The 24690-nt window shown below is 42.0% G+C and overlaps 1 protein-coding gene across 6 annotated transcripts in view; it reads right to left on the minus strand.

The window, feature by feature from the left end:
• susd2 (sushi domain containing 2) overlaps positions 1–24690 on the minus strand; it is a 233071-nt gene that overhangs the window by 63462 nt on the left and 144919 nt on the right. For all 6 annotated transcript variants that reach the window (XM_060843721.1, XM_060843718.1, XM_060843720.1 and 3 more), the window contains 5 exons: positions 22798–22949; positions 13260–13427; positions 8396–8570; positions 6656–6857; positions 3185–3270 (listed from right to left, as the gene is read on the minus strand). In XM_060843721.1, the coding sequence (XP_060699704.1) occupies positions 3185–3270; positions 6656–6857; positions 8396–8570; positions 13260–13427; positions 22798–22949 (783 nt within the window). The remainder of the gene's footprint in view (positions 1–3184; positions 3271–6655; positions 6858–8395; positions 8571–13259; positions 13428–22797; positions 22950–24690) is intronic.

Raw genomic sequence — 24690 nt, forward strand, 5'->3', positions numbered from 1 at the left:
AGAGTGACAGGAGGATGAAAACAGACCAGGGAGGCACAAGAGATCAAATGAAAATAGAATTGAAAGATAGAATACTAGAAAGCAAAAGTAGAAGGTAGAGAAAAGAAAGGCTACCAGCAACGAGACCATCGTAAAAATGTGAAGAAAACAATTCTCTAGGTATATTACTTGAATGCACAGAGCATTCAAATTAAAGAAGATGAATTAACAGTGGTAAACAGATACAATATGATTGCAACTACATAGATATGGTGTAGGTTGACCAAGGCAAGAAACTGAATATCCAAAGACATTCAATATTTCGAAAGGACAAACAAAAAAGGAGAAGGTTGGTAGGATTGCCTTGCAGTAAAGGATGGCAGTTCAATAGAGAGAAAGGTGATTAGCTCAGAAAATCTAAATGTAGAATTAGCCAGGGTGGGATAGGAAATTAGAGATGTGACAAGGACGATTCACTAATCATCGGGGACTTTAATATACTTATCGACAGTGAAACCACATTAGCAATAATATTGTGGTGGATGTAGGGTGTATTTTGTGGAACCTTGAGGCCTGGAGGCAAACCTGATGTTAAGATCAGTAACTGTGAATGAAAGCATATCGTCATCGTCACACAATGCAGAAATAGACCCTTCAGTCCAACCAGTCCATGCTGAACATAATCCCAAACCAAACTAGTCCCACCTGTCTGCTCATGGCCCATATCCCTGTTTTATGGTACACCTGGAGTGTGTATTGTTTTTTACGCAAAGTATGATAGCACCAATGAGGGATCAGGCTATCCTAAATTCAATATTGTGCAACGAATAACTACTAATAAGAATTAATAATCTTGTTTTATCGTGTTTATTAGGGATGAGTGACCATAAAATGTTAGAGTCCTTTACTGTGATGGCAAGTGAGGAGGTTCAATCCAAAATTAGGGTCCTATATATAAACAAAGGAAAGGGTATGATGGGTGAGTTCGCTGTGACAGGTTGGGTAACTGCATTAGAAGGCATGATGGTAAATGGCTAATATTTAAGGAATGAATGCATGCATTGTAACTGTTGTACAGAGTCACAACGGAAAAATCAGTCCAACCATGGCTAACAAAAGAAATTAAGGGTAGGTAGTATTAGATCCAAAGATGCGTCATATAAATTTGCTAGAAAAAGTAGCAAACCTAAATCTTGGGAACAGTTTACATTTCAGCAAAGGAGGATCAAGGAATGTAATAAGAGGGCAGGAAAAGAGTATCAGAGTAAATTTAGAAGGAACATAAAAGCAAACTGTAAAAGATTGAAAAAGTTGAAAAAAGGAAGAAAATTGGTCAAGTCAAATGTAAGCTCTTTACAGTCTGAAGTCTGAGAATTGATCATGTAGAAAATTAAAATGGCAGAGAAATTAACAACTACTTTGCTTCTGTCTTCATAGAAGAAGACGTAGATAACTTCCCAGTTAGGGGACCAAGGGTATAGTGAGAAAGAGGAATTGAGGACATTAATATTAATAAACAAAAAAAGACAGTGCTGAGGAAATTAATGGGACTGAAAGCTGATAAATCCCCAAGGCCGATTAGTCTACATCCCAGGGTACTAAAGGTCGAGCCAACAGAAATATTCGATTTATTGGTTGCCATATTCTAAAATTCCATAGATTCTGGAATAGTGGCTGCAAACTGAACAGTGACAAATGTGGCCGCACTGTTTAACAAAGCAAGGGGAAAGAAAACAGGGAATTACAGACCAATTAGCTAAACATCAACAGGGGAGAAAGTGCAGGAGTCTAGTAGGAAGAATGTGGTAACAGGATTCCTATTATAAAAGAAGAGGGTAACTGGATTCCTAAGCAATATCAATAGGATTAGACAAAGTCCACATGGATTTATGAAAAGGAAACTATGTTTGACAAACTGCTGGGATTTTCTTTGAGGGTGTAACTATGAGATAACATAATGGGAAAGGAGTGGATGGTGTATTTGGCCATTCAGAAAACTTTTGTTGAGGTCCCACAGAGGAAGTGAGTGTGCAAATCAAAGCACAAGACTGGTAGTAAGCGTGGAATGAGAGCAGGTTGGCAGGCAGGTCAACCTCAATATGGAAAGTGGTGAGTAATGGGTCCTCTAAGGAAAAGTACTTGGGCCCCAGCTATTCACAATGCAGTAGTTCCCCTCCCCAACCACCCCCCACCCCCCCCCCCCCCCCCCCATTCACTTAAATGGAAAATCTGCCTTCCCAGCAGCCCCCAGTCCCTGGTTCCGAAGGTTCCCTTTAACATGTTAGGGCCGCAGTAGACCGCGGGTAACTGAACCGCGGAAAACAATTCCACGGATAGGGGGTTGCGTGTCTATATCATTAATTTGGCTGATCAAGTGTAATATTTTGGAAATTTCCAAAATTGTGAGAGATGAGGAAGATGTAAAGAGGCTTTGAGGTGATTCAGATAAGTTGAACGAGTAGGCAAGTAGGTGGCGGATGCAGTATAACATATCATGTGATGTTGTCCACTTCAATGGGTGAAACAGGAATGGCAGAGTGTTATTTAAATGGTGATAGTTTGGGAAATGGGGATGTACAGAGAGACCTGGATGACCTCATGCACCAGTCATTGTATGCAATCATGCGGTTAGGAAGGTAAATGGCAAGATAGCTTGAGTACAGAAATAAGAATGTTTTACTGCAGCTGCACAGGACCTTGGTGAGATCATACCCAGAGTACCAGGCACAGTTTTGGTCTCCTTACCTAAGAGATTTGCCATTAAAAAAGTGCAGTGAAAATTCACCAAGCCTGTATGCACTGGAGATTAGAAAAATGAGAGGGAATCTCATTGAAATGTATAAAATTCTGACAGGGCTGCAGGAATAATGTTTTCCCTGGTTAGGAACTCCACACAAAAGAGTCACAATCTCAGGATAGGGGATTGACATGAGAAGCAACTTCTTTGGTTAAAGGTCTGTGACCGTGTGGTATTCTGTACCACAAAAAGCTGTGGAAACCAAGTTACTGATTATTGAAATAGATTTCTAAACACTAAAGGTGTCAAGGGGTAGGTAGATAGAGTAGGAGTGTGGCATGAAGTCAAGGATTAACCATGATCATATTGAATGGTGGAGCAGGCTTGATGGGCCAAATGGCCTCCTCCTTTTCCTATTTTCTAAGTTTCGTTGTTGGGATGGAACAGGAGACTAGACTTATCACTTACCTTGCTTGGATAGCTCGAACACAATGGGCAGCTCCTGGGTGATAGGTGCATTTACTCCCCTTCTCAATGTCACACCCATAGTCTGTCTGCATTAGAAATGAGATCTTTCAGTCAGTCCAGCCTCAAACATCTTTAAAGTCTCTCTTTTTCAATTCATACTCCCCCAGTGGAATTGAATGAGTGCCTTTACAGTGCGTACAAGCACCACTAGTGACATCCTGCATGTGAAGAGGAAAGAAAGCTGAGAGGAGATGATTTCCTTTAAATGTCATCTAAGTTGTCTCACAAGAAAAAAATAAACATGTTTACCGTTATTTGAAAACTCCTTGTTTTTCTTCCAGCCTGACTTCATTATATGAAAGAAGAAACAGAAGCAGTAGAGCATTCGAACCTTCTCCCCCATTTAATATAATTATGGCTGATCTTCCGCCTCAACTCTACAGTCCTGCTTAATGTCTGGTGCCTTGATTCTGAGGCTCCAAAGATCTGTCTATTTCAGGCTGAAGTATATTCAAGAATGAAGCAATCACAACTCTCCAGGATACAGAATCCCAAAGATTCACAAGGGAAGAAATTTCTCCTCGTCCCATTCCAATGTAGTTTGTCCCTTATCCTTATACCATAGTGCCAGTTGTATAGTTTTCAACCTGGGAAAACCATCCCCTTCGTCTCTAGCCTATGAAACTTCAATATGGTCATCTTTCACTCTTCTAAACTCCAGACCAATCTATTGAACCATAGCAACAGTTCCAATGCATGTCTCTTCTAGTTTAGATATGAAGACTAAAACTGAACAGTGTTCCAAGTGGGGTCTCATGAAAGCCAGGTAAAATTGTAGTAAGTCTTCCTTATTCTTGTACACTAATTTCCTTGTAATAAGGGTCAAATTGCAATTTACCTTCCCAATTACTCACTGTCTGCATGTTAATTTTCTCTGTTCCATGTATGAGTACACCGACATCTCTCTGAGCATCGACGTTTAGAAATTTCACACATTAGCACGGAGCAGTTGGCTGTGGGCTTGTGGCACAGGAGAAGCATGTCTGACTCCACATCAGAAGGTGGTGTCTTCAAATCACATCAGGCTCACTGCAGCTCAATTTCTGGCAGCACGGTGCTCAGTGATTAGCACTGCTGCCTCACAGTGCCAGAACCCAAGTTCAATTTCCGCCTCAGGCAACTGTCTATGTGGAGTTTGCACATTCTCCCAGTGTGGGTTTGCTCTGGTTTCCTCCCCCAGTCCGAAGATGTGCAGGTTAGGTGAATTGGCCGTGCTAAATTGCCTATAGTATTAGCTGGATTAGTCAGGGGTAAATGTAGGGGAATGGGTCTGGGTGGGTTGCTCTTCGGAGGGTCTGTGTGGACTTGTTGGGCTGAAGAGCCTGTTTCCACACTGTAGGGGATGTGATCTTAAAAAAATATATGCTTTTCTATTCTTGGTACCAACATGAATAACCTTCCCCCATATATTGTGCTCTACATGCCATTTTGTTTCCTGTACTACATCAATAACCACATCTCCATTGTCCTTCTTTGGCTGTGAAACATCTGGTTTACTTGAAAAGTGAGATATAAATACAAGTCTTGCTTCTATTTCTTTTTTGTTGCTCATTCATTTAAGCTGTCTATATCTCTTTGCAGTATCTTTGTACCCTTCTCACAATATACATGCCCACCTAGATTTATCATTAGCAAACTTAGATGCATTATTCTCAATCTCTCTGTTTAAGCCATTACTTTAGATTGTAAATAACTGAGACCTTACACTGATCCTTATAGCAATCCAGGAAGACAAGCCTGCCGACTGGAGAGTATCCCAATTAACCCGACTCTGTTTCTTGTCAGTCAAACAATCTTTCATCCATGCTAATAAATTACTCCACCTCTATCAGTCCTTATCTTTTGTATCAACATTTTAATTGCATCTTAGAAATCCAACTTCTTTACATCTACTTGTTCCCCTTTGTCAACCCTACTAGTTACATCTGCAAGAAATTCAAGTGAATTTGTCAAACATGATCACCCTTTCATAGAACTATGTTAACTTAGTTTTTAAGAATATTGTTAAGACATTCATGATCATAGATTCTAGCTTTTTCCTGACCATTAATATCAGGCTGATGGTCTTTAATTCCCTATTTCCCCTTTTCCTCATTTGTTGAATGACAATGTTACACTTACTAATTTCAACTATTTTTGGTGTATAATTTGTGACTCCTCTAGTGAAGGCAAACAAAATATTTGCTCAAAGTCTCCTCTATTTCCTTTATCATCTTGTTCACTTCTCTTACCTCTGTCTCTCAGGAACTAACATTTACATTAGCTATTGACTTTTTGTATGTAGTTAAATCTATCCGTATAAACATGTAAAGCTCTAACACCGGTAAGTCTAGAAACTTACTGGTTATATCTCAATGCAGCCCCAATTCATCAATAAATCAGGGTAGCTACATAACTAAATAAAATAGGCATTGGAAGAGATACACGGAGCCGCATATCCAGACCAGACAGCACAATGGAAGGACCATTGCCTACTGAACTATAGTTCACAAGATACACCATATTCTACCGCAATCAATCTATGTCTGTGACAAACATGTGGCCCTAACCCTCATCCTAACCCTAACCCTAACCTTATCAAACAAAGTCGCAAGCTGAAATTTCTATCTGCCTAAAATGGAGTGAATTCTCTCTCACTGCCTAATATTGGAGAACATATGGTATATTAGCAGTGGCCACAGGTCTCAGGCATGTATATGGTGAGATGTTTAGAGATTACTGAATGAAGATGCACATATTACCAATGTAGTTCACAAGTAACCATCCCAGAGCTCATTCAGTCGTGATTGTTCTAATGTGGGGACATGAATTAACCCCCTCTCATTGAACATGATCCAATAACAACAATGAAACAAATGACTGAATAATCTATTTCTGACTGAGCTGGAGAACAAAATGCTGAAGTAAGTTGATTGAAGACTACCCCGATTGTTTAGCAGGCAATACTGAGCCCCTGACTCTGGAAACCCTTAGGCTCAGTCCCACTGGCTTTGCAGGGGACTCGGTTCTTATCTGGGCCAGCAGTTATCTGAGTTCCTCAGTAAGGAGAAATCAGGGCTCCCAGTCCCAATCACAGCCCAAATGTTCAGGCACGTCAGCACCAGGTAAGGGCAGAGTTAGCTGTAGCTATGATGACCTCCAATTAGACTGCAATGGGGCTTCAATGAAATAACTGTTCCTCCATCAGTGAAGTTTAACTTTCCAACTTTTGGGACTCACACATGAAGATTGAGCCACATGGACTACATACTAAAGCTGATTGGCACCAATGAGGTTGCACTGCTTATGAGCAGAGGTTCTACTTATGAGCAGAGGATTTAAGGAAATTGTGGGCAGGGTGAGCATTTTTTTAAAAAGCTGTCCACTTTATATGAAAATTCAGTTCCTTTTCCAACAAAATATTATGCTTACATGAAATCGCCCTGAATCTGCCCGTGACTGTGCCAGAGTGCAAGGGCAATCTGCAATCTCCAGCAGGAAGTTTGGCAGTGTCTCTTCAGTTTTGTGCCAGGCCAAGCATTTCTGGTACGCCCAGGCAGCCGAGTCTTCTCTGAACCTTTCTTCCAGGTGCCAAGCTAGCGCATGGCTTGGACTCCATAATGCTCTGACATTACTGAATCAAAATAGACGCAAAAGTCAAGGTGAGTTCTTCACTTTATAAACCATTCAAATCTAACAGGAAACCTACTGGCAATAGTAAAAAAGACCAAGTACATTTATGTTGCCTCTATGTTCTTGCTCATCAAGGTACACGTTAATGTTCTGGGGAAGTGGGTTTGAATCCCATCGGGACAGATGGTGAGTTCAATAAAAATATGTAATACAACGCAAGCCTGATGGCAACCACGTAGCCATTTGCTGATTGTTGTAAAAACCCATCTGGTTTACTATTGTCCTTTTGAGAAGGAAATTTGCAATCCTTACGTGGTCTAGCCTACATATGACGCCAGACCCCTAGCAACACGGTTAAGTCGTAACTCCACTTATAGACAGGGAATAAATGCTCTCCTAGCCAGCATTGCCCACATCTCATGAATTAATTAACAATAAAAGTTGGTCAAAGGTCTCAGTGGGTCAACAAAAGCTAGTAGGCAGCACAGTGGTTAGCACTGCTGCCTCACAGCGCCAGAGACCCAGGTTCAATTCCCGCCTCAGGTGACTCTCTGTGTGGAGTCTGCACATTCTCCCTGTGTCTGCATGGGTTTCCTCCAGGTGCTCCGGTTTCCTCCCACAGTCCAAAAATGTGCAGGTTAGGTGAATTGGCCATGCTAAATTGCCCGTAGTGTTAGGTGAAGGGGTAAATGCAAGGGAATGGGTCTGGGTGAGTTGTGTTTTGGCGGGTCGGTGTGGACATGTTGGGCTGAAGGGCCTGTTTCCACACTGTAAGTAATCTAATCTAAAAGCTGACTGGATGTAGAGTACAACTCAACCTATTCTATCTCACTGACATGTTCTGGCTGTGTGTCATGATGGCAGCACGATCATATTTTGATTGTTTATACATCAGCTACCTTCATTGTCTCTCTTCAGCAAGAATGGTGGTCAGTGCAGAAAGGTAGGGAACACCCATGTTCTTTTCTGAGAATAGGGCCCTCTTCCTAAAATCAATTATGTCTCAACCAACAATGCAACACCCCTTCCATTCAGCAATGAATTGTCTGCCCATAATGTGTGCTTATGTCCCTGGAGCCTGAACCCATAACCTTCTGACTTAGAACTGGAAGTGCTACCAACTGAGGCGCAGTGGACACAATTTCAGCAAAGGTTTTTCATGTCTCCACTTTCTGACCAAACTAGAAAGAGATGTGAAGATTCACACATGACACCAGACCACTTAGTGATAATCAGTAACGAAGACCCCACCCCTTAGGTAGAATGGGTAATCTATTGCTGGGAACATCTCTCACTCCCCACAACGCCAAGCTGCTGATGTTAACGTTGACGGTGTTTGGTTCCCAATATGGGCAGAATTAGGAACCAATTCCAGGTCAAAATGGCGAGAAATTATGTTGCTTTTAACCTTATACTAGGAATGAGTAACAGGCTGAACAGAAATGCTAAGTTAATACCAAGTCTTAGATTGGAAATCCACCAAAGAGTCTCTGATTATACACCCAGCTTAGATACCCAAAAACAGATTAATGTACTCACGCTGCCCCGTCGTTTTGATTCTCAGCGGTTAGTCGCAGCATTCCAATCTCCCATTCAGAATAGGGTTTTTTAGCAGGCTGAGGGGTGAATTTGAAAGTCCCGCTGTTTGGTGCAGCTTTTTCAAGTGAATAGAGGTAAGTCCATTTTCCTTCCCAGGATTCTGAGTATGGTGTACCTGAGAGGAGAAGTAGTCAATTGTGAATTAGTTTCAATTACCTTTATTAAATTAATATACATTTATCGTTTGAAGTATTTTGTCATGTAAAATTTACAAATCCATAACTTTCCTAGTTCTGGGACTAAAATTCAAACCACAAAGACTTACTTCCATGTGTGACAACAACTCACTGAAAGCTGCAGTTCAAAAGGCCAACACAAGGAGCACCAACAGTTGGTGGAGTACTGACTGCACATTGCAGCATGTGACAATTTGTACTGAGGCTACAGAGAGTGGCAGGAATCAGTCAAATACCTAACTAAATGTGGATGGGCCAACACCAAAGACGATGGAGTTACTTGTTTCCCACTCTACACACCTAAAACTAAACAAAAGTAAAGATCAAAACTTAATTTGTGGCTAATGGAAGTGAATGGCCACTGTCAACTTCCTATTAAGTGATGATGGCCTTCCTCATCCAAACTAAATTGATAAACTTCAGAGTGAACCCAGAACGCAGAACACCCGCTTTTGCTTGGATGGGGAAAGCCATCATGGTACAATAAGAGGGTGATAGTGGTCATTCATTTCTATCTGTTGTCTTGCTGTTATCCCTAGTGAAGCTCCACTCCAACACAGGCATCTCATACAGTTATCCCTGTGGCCTCCTGATATCATTTGTTGTTGAGTAGCTTTTTCGATTACACAAGCTCGTGGGACTATACAAATCAATCAAGGTGCCAGCTAAAATTGTGTTAAACTGGGAAACCCAGTTGGAAGTGACAAGGTACGTTATATAACACCAAGATTGCCAAGTGTAGCTGAGAACATATACTCAGCTATTTACTGAGTAAAATATCCCAATACTAAGCAAGTATTTTGCATCAGTATTTACTATGGAAGAGGACATGGAAAATCCAGAATGTAGGAAATAGATGGTGACATCTTGAAAACCATCTATATTACAGAGGAGGAAGTGCTGGATGTCTTGAAATGCTTAAAAGTGGTTAAATCCCCAGGACCTGATCAGGTGTACCTGAGAACTCTGTGGGAAGCTAGAGAAGTGATTGCTGGGCCCCTTGCTGAGATATTTGTATCATCAATAGTCACAGGTGGAAGGCTGAAGGTTGGCTAATGTGGTGTCACTGTTTAAGAAGGGTGATAAGGACAAGCCAGGGAACTACAGACCAGTGAGCCTGACCTCAGTGGTGGGCAAGTTGTTGGAGGGAATCCTGAGGGACAGAATGTATATGTATTTGGAAAGGCAAGGATTGTTTTAGGGATAGTCAACATGGCTTTATGCATGGGAATTCATGTCTCACAAATTTGATTGAGTTTTTTGAAGCAGTAACAAAGAAGATTGATGAGAGCAGAGCGATAGATGTGATCCAAATGGACTTCAGTAAGGTGTTCGACAAGGTTTCCCATGTGAAACTGGTTAGCAAGATTAGATCTCGTCAATACAGGAAGAACTTGCCATTTGGATACAGAATTGGCTCAAAGGTAGAATGCAGAGGGTGGTGGTGGAGGATTGTTTTTCTGACTGGAGCCTGTGACCGATGGAGTGCCATCACTATTTTTCATCATTTATATAAATGATTTGGATATGAATATAAGAGGTATAGTTAGTAAGTTTGCTGATGACACTAAAATTGGAGGTGTAGTTGACAGCAAAGAAGGTTACCTCAGATTACAACAGGGTGTTGATCAGATGGGCCAATGGGCTAAGAAGTGACAGATGGAGTTTAATTTAGATAAATGTGAGGTGCTGCATTTTGGGAAAGCAAATCTTAGTAGGAGTTATACATTTAAAGGCAAGGTCCTAGGGAGTGTTCCTGAACAAAGATACCTTGGAGTGCAGGTCCATAGCTCCTTAAAAGTAGAGTCGCAGGTAGGTAGGATAGTGAAGAAGGCATTTGGTATGCTTTCCTTTAGTCAGAGTATTGAGTACAGGAGTTGGGAGGTCATGTTGCGGCTGTACAGGACATTGGTTAGGCAACTGTTGGAATATTGGGTGCAATTCCGGTCTCCTTCCTATCAGAAAGATGTTGCAAAACTTGAAAGGGCTCAGAAAAGATCAACAAGGATGTTGTCAGGGTTGGAGGATTTAAGCAATAAGGAGAGGTTGAATAGTCTCTCCCTTGAATGTCAGAGGCTGAGTGGTGACCTTATAGAAGTTATAAAATCACGAGGGACATGGATAGGATAAATAAAGCCTTTTCCCTGGTGTAGGGGAGTCCAGAGCTAGAGTGCATAGGTTTAGGTTGATAGGGGAAAGATATAAAAGAGACCTAAGAGGCAACCTTTTCACTCTGAGGGTGATACGTGTATGGAATGAGCTGCCAGAGGAAGTGGTGGAGGCTTATACAATTGCAACATTTAAAAGGCATCTAGATGGGTATATGAATAGGAAATGTTTGAGGGGGATACGGGCCAGGTGCTGACAGGTGGGACTAGATTGGGTTGGGATTTCTGATTGGCATGGACGGGTTGGACCGAAGGGTCTGTTTCCGTGCTGTACATCTCTATGACTTTATGGCTCTATGACATCCCATCGGTGGATGGATGGAAAATGGAGAGATGAAATGCTAAGGTTAGGAGAGGAAACTTTCGTCAAGGAATTGGACTCAAGATGCTCTTAAATGCTGTAGAGGTTTAGAACCAGAAATCCAGAGATTTGAATCGGGGGCTGAGAGTTGCCTGAAAGACCAGTGTCAAAGAATCACAAATTTGGAGTGTCCAAAGGTGAAGGCATTTTCCTGCACTGAGGGGAATGAAACTGTGGAGGATTTAAAGGAAAGAAGGTAAGAATAACAAGATTGGCTTAACCGCGCCGTGGAAATTGGCTTTGGATGGTGTATTATTTCAGCTTTGTGACTGAGCTAGATATGGGCAATAGGTGAGTAAATGAGATTTGGTACAGAGTACCAACGACCAATCTGAATGATGAGTTATGGAACACAACCTGGCCTTGTTTCAGACTCTGGTGAGAAACCATTTCCCAGTAGGCCACGTGCTCTTGCACATGTGCAAAGGGTCAACATAGTTACCAGCGGTATTCCACAAGGATCTGTTTTGGGACCATTGCTGTTTGTCATTTTTATAAATGACCTGGAGGAGGGACTAGAAGGTTGGGTGAGCAAGTATGTGGATGATACAAAAGTCGGTGGAGTTGTTGACAGTGAGGAAGGATGTGGCAGGTTACAGCGGGATATAGATAAGCTGCAGAGCTGGTCAGAAAGGTGGCAAATGGAGTTCAATGTAGCTAAGTGTGAAGTGATCCACTTTGGTAAGAGTAACAAGAAGATGGAGTACTGGGCTAGTGGTCGGATACTTGGTAGTGTGGATGAGCAGAGGGATCTTGGTGTCCATGTACACAGATCTCTGAAAGTTGCCACCCAGGTAAATAGTGCTGTGAAGAAGGCATATGGCGTACTGGCTTTTATTGGTAGAGGAATTGAGTTCCGGAGTCCTGAGGTCATGTTGCAGTTGTATAAGACTCTGGTGCGGCTGCATCTGGAGTATTGTGTGCAGTTTTGGTCGCCATCCTATAGGAAGGATGTGGAGGCACTGGAACAGGTGCAAAGGAGGTTTACCAGGATATTGTCTGGTATGGTAGGAAGATCATATGAGGAAAGGCTGAGGCACTTGGGGCTGTTTTCATTGGAGAAAAGAAGGTTTAGGGGTGACATGATAGAGGTGTACAAGATGATTAGGGGTTTAGATAGGGTTGACCATGAGAACCTTTTTCCACGTATCGAGTCAGCTATTACGAGGGGGCATAGCTTTAAATTAAGGGGTGGTAGGTATAGGACTGATGTTAGGGATAGATTCTTTACTCAGCGAGTCGTGAGTTCATGGAATGCCCTGCCAGTAACAGTGGTGGACTCTCCCTCTTTATGGGCATTTAAACGGGCATTGGATAGGCATATGGAGGAAAGTGGGCTACTGTAGGTTAGGTGGGCTTGGATCGGCGCAACATCGAGGGCCGAAGGACCTGTACTGCGCTGTATTTTTCTATGTTCTATGACAGACTTTTCTTTCTAAGCAACTCTTTTGTTTTATACAGCTGATGGCCCAACCATCCAAGTCATCGGGGTGCTCCTGCAGGGCTGTGGGGCATGGAAAAGGACAGCTATGGGATAGGGATTGAAAAAAAAACAGACCACAGGACCCAGGGAGGCCACTTAATTATATTTCAATATACTTTCACTTAATTATATTTCTATCTTGTCATTAAACAGGATTTCTTGAGTTACATTCTGGTGCCATCTCTAGGACTCAGTCATTCAATATACATCATCAACAAGGGAATTCAAAACTGGGGGACATGAGTACAAGATCCAAATTGAAAAGAAACTTCATTACCTGGGAAATGGTTAAATTGTGGAACTCTGTACCACAGAGAGTAGTTAAAGTGAAAAGCAGATGTACATACAGAGAAGCTAATCATCCAAAGGAGAAAGTAATACATTGTTAGGGTGAAATGAAATAGAGTGGGAGGAGACTTGAGTGGAACATTAATGCCAGAATAAAGGAAGTATGCCACAAGATCTTTGTCTGTAATGTAAATTCAATGTAGTTCTTGCAAAGACTTTGGACAAAAGTGGGAATAAAAGCGGTGCAGTTGTCTAATTGCTTGCAAACATCACAATGTTTTGTACATTCCCTCAAAGCTGCCTGTATTCACACAGAAATGCAACTTACCTGTTTCTTGATATCCCCAGACTTCAATATTTACAGAGGTTGCTGAGATCAATGATGTGTTCCAAACCAGAGTCAGATCCCCTGAAACGTTGGGCGTGCCATAGTACTGCCATTTGGTGGCATTCACCAAGGTGCTTTTCTTCAGGGACGAGAATTTGCTGTGATGTACTGTGGGATTAAAGAAACACAATAGAAAAGTGATGAAATAACTCACTTAATAAGAATAATTCTGAATGTCTGAGCTCACAGTGAGGGAGAATGGGGAAGGAGCAGTGTTCACCATAAGCCTGAATTGTAGACAAATCTACCACACTATAGCTCTGATTTCCTAGCCCATACTTCATAAAGATGTAATCATAAAGGAATCACTGTAAGGGGACCTTTCATGAAACCTATGTAGACTTTGACAGTAGATCCACAAAATCCTTGAACACAGACATGGATGGCACTTACACTTTTCCTGGAGTTCTGGTAGTTGACCAAAGAGATATACTGCAGAAGTTCAACCCCCCAATGTCTTTTTAATAGAGTTGGACAACACGGAAATACATCCTTCTGTCCAACTCATCCATGCCAGCCAGATATCCTAATTTAGTCTAGCCCCATTTGCCAGCACTCAGCACTCTAAACTCTTGCTGTTCATATGCCCATCCAAAAGCCTTTTAAATGTTACTATGGAGTCATGGAATGTGGAAGTAGGCCTTTTAGCCCATTGAGAGCACACCAACCCTCCAAAGAGCATCCCACCCAAACCCACTTACTACCTTATCTTTGTAACCCTGCTAGGGAATCTAGTCTAATCTAATTCACCTAGCCTCCATATTCCTGGACATTGTAGGCAATTTAGCATGGCCAATTCACCTAACCTGCACATCTTTGGACTTTGGGAGGAACCCGGAGCACCCAGAGGAAACCCACGCAGTCCCGGGGAGAATATGCAAAATCCACACAGACAGTTGGCTGAGGCTGGAATTGATCCCAGGTCCCTGGGACTGCGAGACAAGAGTGCTAACCACTGAGCCACCATTTGGGTTTTAAAACCTAAAGCTCCTTTCTGGTCAAATATACCTGAGGGTGTTGAGTTGGAGTACACTAAGGTTATTCAAAGATACCCAGCTACTGGAAGATGTTTGCTTTCCTGGAAAATCTCAGAGTTCTTTTGTCCTATTTGGAAATCTACGTATGATTCTGGGTCTGGCCTCACACAGAGCTGATTGACTAGAATTGCTAACATTACTCTCTGCCATTAGAAATAACATTTTATCATCACTGCATTTGACAGATAGATCAATTGATACTTATACATATTCAGTGATACTAAATAATCAAATCTTTTCTGTGATTAAAAATTGATCCTAGTAAAGTCCAAAATAAATTAATTTTTCATTATGCTAGTTGATAAAGATACATCTCACTCATTCTAAATGTTATAAGGTAGTAATTAGAGACTGTAGATTTAAGAAAATCTTCCTTTTGAATAAATTGGATAGTATTTAACATAAAGGGAAAAATTGGAGAAAGATAAATAACAGGCTTAAGGGTTTTGATGTAGAATCCCTACAGTGAGTAAGCAGGCGTTTGACCCGTCAAGTCCACATTGATCCTCCAAAGCACATCCCATCCAGACTTAACCTCCCCCCCAACCCTATCCCCATAACCCTGCATTTCCCACAGCTAACCCACCTGGCCTGCACATCCCTGGACACTCTGGGCAATTTAGCATAACCTGCACACCTTTGGACTGTACGAGGAAACTGGAGCACTTGGAGGAAATGCATGCAGATACAGGGGAATGTGCAAATGATTAACTCTTGGTCACTCATTGTGTTATTTGAAACAAGCAAACTGTCTGCTCATTATAATGAGAGTACAATGTCGCTCAGTTCTAAGTAGGCCTCAGTACTAAGTAGGCCTCAGTACTACGTTCTGCCTCAAAAGGTATCCAAGGCTGTACAAGACTATTACCATTTAAAACTCAGCTGGATCTCTTAGAAGTGTGTATGGGGGTGAGATGTGTGCATTCTAACTACAGAAAGTTCTCAAATTCTTTGCTAAAGAGTGTGTCAGCAGAGTGCAAATATTGCAACAATGCAGAGAGTATGCTCCAAATTTTGTCTGCTGGCAGAGGATGAGCAGGAAACAGTGAGGAGGCAGTGGGAGAGAAGATGGCCATCACAGACATTTCTGTCCTGGGATTGCAGTGCAGAAAGAACTTTAATTACTCTGCAAATATAATCAAGGTCAGTGAATGCTTTGTCCTAACAAGTGAACTGCGAGCTTCATGCAGTGTTCCACTTATCACATACGGACCAACACTTCTTATCAGGTATAACTGGGATGTTACATTCTTAGCTTTACCTACTCTTGCACACTTACAATGCCCAAAGTCCTTAAAGTCTCACTGCTCAGTTTCACACCGCAACTATTCAACCGTGACAGGCACAACAATAACTTTTGTTCAGATATGGAAATTACTGTGGGTGGTGTACCCCTGAAATATCAATAAATGTAAAATTGATGGAAATACTAAACAGGTCAGACAAAATCTGTGGAAAGAAATGGAGTCAGCATTTCAGATTAACAAAACATGTCCTGGTGCAAATGCTTTCAATTTCAATCTTAATTCTGTATCTCTCCACACATAGGAACAGGAAGGAATAGGCCCATCGAGCTTGCTCTGCCATTCAGTTAGATTATGGCTGATTGTTGAACTCAGTGCTGCCTGACCAGCTGAGACATTTTTATTTGTCTTTAACTATTGCCTTTAATATGATTTTAAAAATCCAACTTGTTTACAAAGGGCATTATAAAACAAAATTTATAACCAGAATACAAAGACAGAAATTGCTGGAAAAACTCATTCTGAGGAAGAGTCACTCGAGCCGAAACATTAACGCTGATTCCTCTCCACAGATGCTGCCAGACCTATTGAGCTTTTCCAGCAATTTTTGTCTTGGTTTCTGGTTTACAGCATATGCAGTTCTTTTGGTTTTGATTTTGTAATCAAGATGTTCCCTAACTGGAAGCTACTATAAGTCAGTCAGACAGGGGCAATGGGAGTTAGGCCACAGGAGTAGAGTTTTGGATCGCTTCAAGCTTATGAAAGATACAGCATAACAAGTCAGCCAGCAGTGCGCTGGAATAATTATGTCTAGAGGTAACAAAAATATATATGTAATAGCTGAAGGGTAGAGTCTAGTGATGTTGGGAAGCTGGGAAAAGGCAGTCTGAATGATGGCGAGGATATGTGGTTGGAAGCTAACCTTGGGGTCTACATGACGTGTGTGTGTGTGTGTGTGTGTGTGTGTGTGTGTGTGTGTGTGTGTGTGTGTGTGTGTGTGTGTGTGTGTGTGTGTCAAATCTGGGAGGGAGGTGGAGAAGGGCAGGCACACATACACTGGCAGGCACACATACACTGACACACACACACACACACACACACACACACACAACACACATACAGACATACACACATACATCCAGATACACACACAGACACAGTTTCAGACTCCTGTACGAGTCCACCAAGCCACCCTACAGCAGATTATGAGCAATACTGAAGCCAGGGAGTGGCAACGGCCCTGTGTAGCTTGAGTAGAGAAACAGGAGGCTGGGAGAACACAGCAAGCCAGGCAGCATCAGGAAGTAGGGAAGTCAATGTTTCAGATGTAACCCTTCCTCAGTCCTGAAGAAGGGTTCTACTCGAAACATTGATTTCTCCACCACCTGAGGCTGCCTGGCTTGCTGTGTTCTCCCGGCCTCCTGTTTGTCTGCTTTGGATTCCAGCATCTGAAGGCTTTTTTTCTATCGATGTAGCATGAAGCTGCTGCCCAGTTCTGACAGCCATTCTGCCTGTGCCCATGTGACTGTCTACAAAACAGGTTGCTGTTAGCCATTCAAAGTGGTTCCAGCCAGCACTGGGCCTCCTTCAGCCAGAGTTGCACAAGGTCATTCTGCAGGGCTGTCTACACTATTTCCCCCCACCCCACCAGTGAAAGTCAATCACTTTCCTCAGTTATGCTGCAACCACTAAGAGGGCACTAAGTTAGGAAAAGACACTCACAAAAGCCCTGAAGGCAAATGTTGCAGCAGTATTCTTTTAGCCTTGACAAATTTATGACTCTGAAAACAAATATTGAATAATTCTGTAGTATGAACAAGCCATGATAATACTTACCTTCCCTAGTCCCATAGCAACAGTGTCTTTGAAGGATGTAACCGAAGACCCAACCACTTCCGATGTAAACCTTTTTAAAATTGCTTTATGATGTAAAAATCTGGAGAAACTATGCCAGTATAACATTATTGTATTTTGCCAAGGGTTTATTTGCTGCACAGTAAATATTTAGGTGAACTGTTGGACAGCTCCATTTACATATGAAGAGAGTATTGTGCAAATCATTACAAGCTATGAACTGGAAGCACCTGTACGCTGTGCATCATGCCCATTTGTGGTGTTTGTAGTTTGTCAAGTTTTAATTATCTCTTCGCTATCTGTTGACATAATGTACATGGGTCCTGTTCCAATATTTTCATATTTGAATCCCAAAGGGTCATTTTTCTAAAAAAACCACTAAACTAAACAAACAAAGCATTTTAATAGTTTTGAATATCCTCCATACATTGTCAATAAATCGAACTGAATGATAAATCTGTGGTTGGCCTCTGCTTGAGCATTGGAAGCAATCATTACAAATATGTAACAGCCTGCCTTTTTGACCTCAATTAAACATACAAGGTAGGGCTGATTCTTTGTTGGGGGTATTACAAACACACTGGCTGGAAACTGCAGTCACTGATTCCCTACGAATTCACTGCAATTTCTGGAATATGGGCATCATTCCACACTCTGGGTGTCCAGTTGGATCGAACTCACATTTCACCAGGGTTGAGTGGAAGGGAATTTGTGTGACAAGTGGCTGATGCCCAAATGCTAGCAGTTCCATGTGCGCCCTGCCATGTCTTTCACACGTGTGAAATTAGTCCGAATTATTATTGTGGCACGACCCGACAGTTTCTGCTAAATCAAATTGCATCATATTTTTAAGCCTCATACTTGCTTTAGCACAGAAGTTGCTCATGCTAAGTAAGCTTCTCCATTTAGTTGATCATAACATTTTTCTCTAATAAACAGAAGAGTTTATCAGAACAATAAATTTGAGATAATAACCTACGATTATTTACTAATTAGTTCGAAGGTCAATTGGCATTAGTAGCAGCTTTGAATGTACTCCCATGCACAGGTATGGGCTGAACACCAAATAAACAAGATTATAAGATTTAGGAGAGGAAGTAGGCTATTCAGCCCATTGCGTCTACTCCCCAATTCAATGAGATCGTGGCTGATTTGGTAAACCTTAACTCCACTTTCCTGTCTCTTCCTTTAATCCACGCACTGATGAAAAAAATCTGTCTAGCTCAGCTTTAAATATTCATCGTACTAAATGGAAAATAATTTTTATTATTAATGTTAATTGGTCACAGATAGATGTAAGGTCAGAAGTTGAAGATTATAAGCTCCTTAAACTTTGGTCTCCCAATTAGGCCAATTAGTGTCAAGACATTATTAAATTGTGAATGCTGATCAAATACTTCTCAGTCACATCCTGGATTAGAGTTTGCTGTGTTGGGTTAATGGGCGAAAGGAATTTTTAATATCTCAATCATCTGGCCTATCGTAATCAGAATAATATTTCCACAAATCCAAACCACCCACTTTGGAAAGCTATTGACTCCCTCTTTTCATAGATTAATTTAAATACTTGCGCCTTTCAAAAAAAGTCATTTTTGTAAGTTTTTACAGAATACGATGTGGTTTGCAAATTCTATAAATAGTACAGTGAATATCTAGGTATGATTGCAGAACAACAATCTAATCAAGGGGTTCATTAAGCACTCCAACTAAAAAAGCAAAGTTCAAGGAGCTTATGGCATATCCATGTTTCATTAGAACTAATTAGAACACTAAAAGTGTTCACCTTTTGAGAAGGGTTTTGTGTTGTACTCATCCCTATTTGACATTAGGAGAATTCTCAGTGCCCTTCACATTCTTCCTGTATATGGAGATCAATTTTCCATGGTCACTTGTGACTTTACTATTACAGCTTAATTGCTAAAAGTTATCTGAAATTGTAAAATTCCATGACCAGTATGCAGTCTGCAGAAAGTTGTTACAAACCTCCCCCCACCCCCACACCCACCCCACACCGTTCTGTTTTCCAGCAGAAGCAAATTGACAAATTGGAATCATCCAACAAGGTGTGCTAGTGCATAATGTTACAAGGATATCATTGTCTGCATTATCTCATGAAGTCCTTGATGTTCAGCCACTGACAAATCTTTCATAACATGGTACCCCACACCCCGACTTCCTTTGATTGCCACATGAACCTAGTGCAGGGCCCAACACAATGGGTAAGTAACTCAAGCACAATGCAATAATAGCGACATGATGGAAACTGAACCAGGAAACCAGAGGCTCAGCTAATGGTCTAGGAACATGGGTTCAAATCCCTCCACCACAGCTGGTGGCACTTAAATTTAATGAATAGCCAGTCTCAGCAATGATAAGCATGGCATTAACTGCTGTAAGTACCTTCTGGTTTACTAATGATCTCTAGGGAAGGAAATCTGCTGCCTGGTTTGGCCTAGATCTGAATCAGAGTTGAGAATGTGTTACTGGAAATGCACAGCAGGTCAGGCGGCATCCAAGGAGCAGGAAAATCAATTTTTCAGACCGAAGCCCATCACCAGGAATGAGACTGGGAGCCTCGGGGGTAGAGAGATAATTGGGAGGAGGGTGGGGCTGGGGAGAAGGTAACTGAGAGTGCAATAGGTGGATGGAGGTGGGGGTAAAGGTGATAGGTCGGAGAGGAGGATGGACCAGATAGGTGGGAAGGTAGATTGACAGTGTGTCGCTAAAAAAGCACATCAGGCCAACAGTAATGGGATTGTCTCTTAACTTCCCTCTAAAAACACTGAACAAGCCACACATTTCAAGGGAAATTGGGAATAGGCAACAAATGCTGGTCTTGTCACAAGCATCCAATGAAAGAACATTAAAAAGTTGTCAGCCTGTCACAGATCATATTTCTCAGCTGGCCATTCGGGCAACTACTCATCCAATTCTGTACATCGCCTGGTCACAATCTTCTTAAAAGTTAATTTACCACTCACCAGTCACCGATAATTAAATTATTTAGTTCCACACGTACTTGTTACAGTAAATACACCACCACTGTCTAAGGCGGTAAATGCTCAGGCATTTGTCATCTGTTAAAGCTGACAATTAACTACATTCAAATGAGCAGAGGGGGTCCAGGAACAGGAGATCAGATAACTCTAAATAAGATTGCATCGTGTTTGAATGACATAATTCAATTTGACAAATTTGCAGTCAGCTGCTTTAATGTGTCAAGGCCTCAAGGCTCCAGGGCAAATTGGATACATGGGGTACAATGGCCTAGATTTTCCAATGGCCACAAAATGGTTTCTGCAGCCTGGATGGAAGTTGTGCATGGGGGCCCAGCCCTGACTGGAATCTCCTGTCAGAAATGCAGAGCTCCTTTGTTCTGTCAAAGTGGAGTGTAATGGTAATCAGTGTGGGATTGCTACTCTGCAGAAAACCTGGCCCAATGCATTTCACTGAAATTTCATCAAGGACCACCATCTTGAACAATATTTGTGTCAAGGGGTTATGCCCTGGAACACTGGAACACACTGCACCTTCGGGTGATGTAACTAGGATCCAAACCCATGAATCCCCAAAGGTTAGAGTTGCATTTGCTTCCATTGTGAGGCATCTTCACACTGTCTTACCCAGATTGGCAATACCCACTAGACCCCCCATAAAACAGTTGCCAGGACATCTCCACATTGTGTTTAATTGGGTCGGCTGGTTCCCTGGCTAATTTTAACCAGCCTGCACTAAAGGAGTAATGTGGACGCTTTGGAGTGGGTGCAGACGAGATTTACCAAGATGTTGCCCGGACTGAGCATGTTACTATAAGGAGAGGTTGAACAAACTTGGATTCCTTTCATTTGGAGTGACAGAGGCTGAGGGGCAACCGGATAGAAATATATATAATTATGTGGGGCACTGATAGATTAGATTAGATTACTTACAGTGTGGAAACAGGCCCTTCGGCCCAACAAGTCCACACCGACCCGCCGAAGCACAACCCACCCATACCCCTACATTTACTCCTTACCTAACACTACGGGCAATTTAGCATGCCCAATTCACCTGACTCGCATATCTTTGGACTGTGGGAGGAAACCGGAGCACCCGGAGGAAACCCACGCAGACACGGGGAGAATGTGCAAACTCCACACAGTCAGTCGCCTGACTTGGGAATTGAACCCGGGTCTCAGGCGCTGTAAGGCAGCAGTGCTAACCACTGTGCCACCGTGCCGCCCATGAGGGTGGATAGTGAGGGTCTCTTTCACTGAGTGGAAATGTCACAAATGAGGGACATAATTTAATGTGAGAGGGGAATAGTTTAAAGGAGATGTGCAAGGCAAGGTTTTTATCCAGAGGATAGTAAGTGCCTGGAACATGCTGCTAGGAATGGTGGTAGAAGCAGATAAGACAGCAATATTTAAGAGATATTTCAATAGACACATGAACAGGCAGGGAATAGAGGGATACTGACCATGGGCAGACAGAGAAGATTAATTCTGAATGGCATCATGGTCAGCACATGAAGAAGGGCTTATGCCCAAAACGTTGATTCTCCTGCTCCTCGGATGCTGCCTGGCCTGCTGTGTTTTTCCACATTTTTCAACTAACTCCAGCATCTGCCGTCCTCACTTTCTCCTCATGGTCAGCACAGACATGGTGGCCAAAGGGCCTGTTCCTGTGCTGCACTGTTCTATGTTCAGGCAGAGTGCTGAGCCGCATTCCATTACAGCCACCTCAAAGCTGGATCTGAGCTCAGTGTTGGCTCCTGACAATCTTGGTAAAACTGAGCCTTGTCATATTGCTCTGGGCAGTTTCTGAGTGGAGAACAAATACATGCAAGGAAAGGACAAATAACTCTTTAGGTAATAGCTTCTCTAGTTTAAAGAGTCCTTGTTCAGGTGATTAGATAGTCTCATTTACCACAAAGCATTCTTTCAATGGACAATGAGTTAAATCCCAAGTATCATCATATCCCACTGCAGAACATCCATGGATAGAGGATTGGCATTTGATGGTAACACATTTACCGAAGGCCTTGGGTTAGCAAGTCTCATCAGATTTACAAGATTTCTTTGTGCTCACCAAGGCTTATTGGCTTCACTGAGATAGTATCAATAAAGTGGTTTGCCTTACTCGTGTTAATTGTAAATTTCACGTAAACCTCTCTGAACTTGTTTATTTAATGGGTTGAATGTGGTGTTACAAGTCAAGGAGGTTCCTCAACTTCACCCTGAGCATATCCACACCAAGTGAATTCCAACTGTTCAGGAAGGCAGCTCACCACCACCTTGCCAATGATGCCCACATCCTGTGAGAGATTTAATGAAAAGATTTAGCCAAATGAAATTGACTGACCTGACACCCATGTCCCTCGGCGATCAAAGGTTTTTCCATTATCTGTTGACAACTCAAATTGTATCCTTCCATTTTCATACAGCAATGGTGAGATACAGTGAGCCCTATGTTTAGCATCAACGTAACCATCGGTTAAAATGTCTGACTTGAACCTGAAATGGGACAGTGTGAAGTTTAATCCAACAGAAACTTACAGCAAATAAGACCTTTCAATTAACTTGGGATTCACAAGATCATAAGCTTTAACTTTGACCAACACATACCTGAAGACAGAGGTACAGACAATAGCACTGACAGCTATCTCCTACACAAAGACAGAGCCAAAACTGACTGAATCTCACAGATTGAATCAAAGCAGAATGCCAGTTTTATGCTGAGGTAATGTGAGGCTCAGTTTCTCACCCTTGTACATTCAATGGCAAAATGTTGTGGGTTCTCATTTTAAGACATGGCAGAAAGGAAACTTGGCTGACAGTCCATTGGGTTACAAAAGTGGTCCTCCACCATCAGGGGTCCATCTCCTAGTGGGTATGTTAAACCAAGGAGGCCTTTGCTGCCCACTCAGGTGGAATGTTAAGAAACCCATGTGAGTATTTTACAGAAGAGCAGGTAAGTTATCCTCAGAATCCTGGTCAAAATCTATCTGTCGAACAGCATCACAAAAGCACTCGTTATCCAGCCAATGTGATCGTCTTATTTATGAAAGCTTGCATTCAGCAAGTGGGGAGCTACGTTTTCTTCATTACGACTATTCCAAAATAATTTATTGGCTGAAAATCACTGTGGGTAATCTTATGATTGAGAGGGACTTTCTATGTAGAAGTCCTTATTTTATTAAACGTATAAGAAATATGAAACAAATTTTAAGAAATGGTAAAAGCTCATGGGATCTAGGGTGACTTGGCAAGTTGGATTCAAAATTGGCTGAATGATGGGAGACAGAGGGTAGTGGTAGAAGGCTGTTTGTGTAATTGAAGCCTGGTGTGCAGGGTTGTACCAAAGGGATCAGTGCTGGGTCCCTTATTGTATGTGTTATTTATAAATGATAGAGATGAGAATGTCAGGGGGACGATGAGTAAGTTTTGCAGGTGACACAAAGATTGGTCTGGTGGTTGACACTGGGGAGGAAGGTGCTAGGTTATCGGTACAAATAAATGGATTGGTCTGATGGACAGTTCAGTGGCACATGGAATTTAAAACCCAGACAAGTGTGAACTGATGCACTTTGGAAGAAGGAACAAGACAAGGAGCACTCAATTAATGGCATTTGGGATGCTCCTTCACAGATCCCTGAAAGCAGAAGGACAGGTTAATAGGATAGTTAAGAGGCCTTCCAGGCCACTTGTCTTTATTAGTCATGGCATAGATTGTAAGAGCAGGGAGGTTATGTTGGAGCTATTAAGAACTTTGGTTCGGCCACAGCTGGAGTACTGTGTGCAGTTCTGGTCACTGTACTGGAGAAAGGATGTGATTGCAATGGAGGGGTTACAGAAGAGATTCACCAGGATGATGCCTTGGATGAACCGTTTAGACTATGAAGTGAAGCAGGATAAACTCAGGGTTTATTTGGAGCAGAGAAGACTGAGGGATGTCCTGATAGTGGTGTCTGTGATTATGAGTCGCAGATAAATGGATGGGTAGTTGATTGAACAATAATAAGGGGTCATAATTTTCCAGTGAAAGGCAGGAGACTCAGAGAGGATTTGAGGAAAAATGTTTTCACCCAGAGGTTGATGAGGGTTTGGAAGGTACTGCCTTGGAGGGTGGCTGAGGTGGGAAACCTCATATCTTTAAGAAGTTCTTGGATGAGCACTTGAAGTGTGATAACATTCAAGGCTAGGGGCCAAGTGGGACTCATCTGATTAGAACATAAAGTTCTGATGAAGAGTCATA

The sequence above is a fragment of the Hemiscyllium ocellatum genome, chromosome 24 (genome assembly GCF_020745735.1).
Source record: "Hemiscyllium ocellatum isolate sHemOce1 chromosome 24, sHemOce1.pat.X.cur, whole genome shotgun sequence".
In the NCBI taxonomy this organism is placed as follows: domain Eukaryota; kingdom Metazoa; phylum Chordata; class Chondrichthyes; order Orectolobiformes; family Hemiscylliidae; genus Hemiscyllium; species Hemiscyllium ocellatum.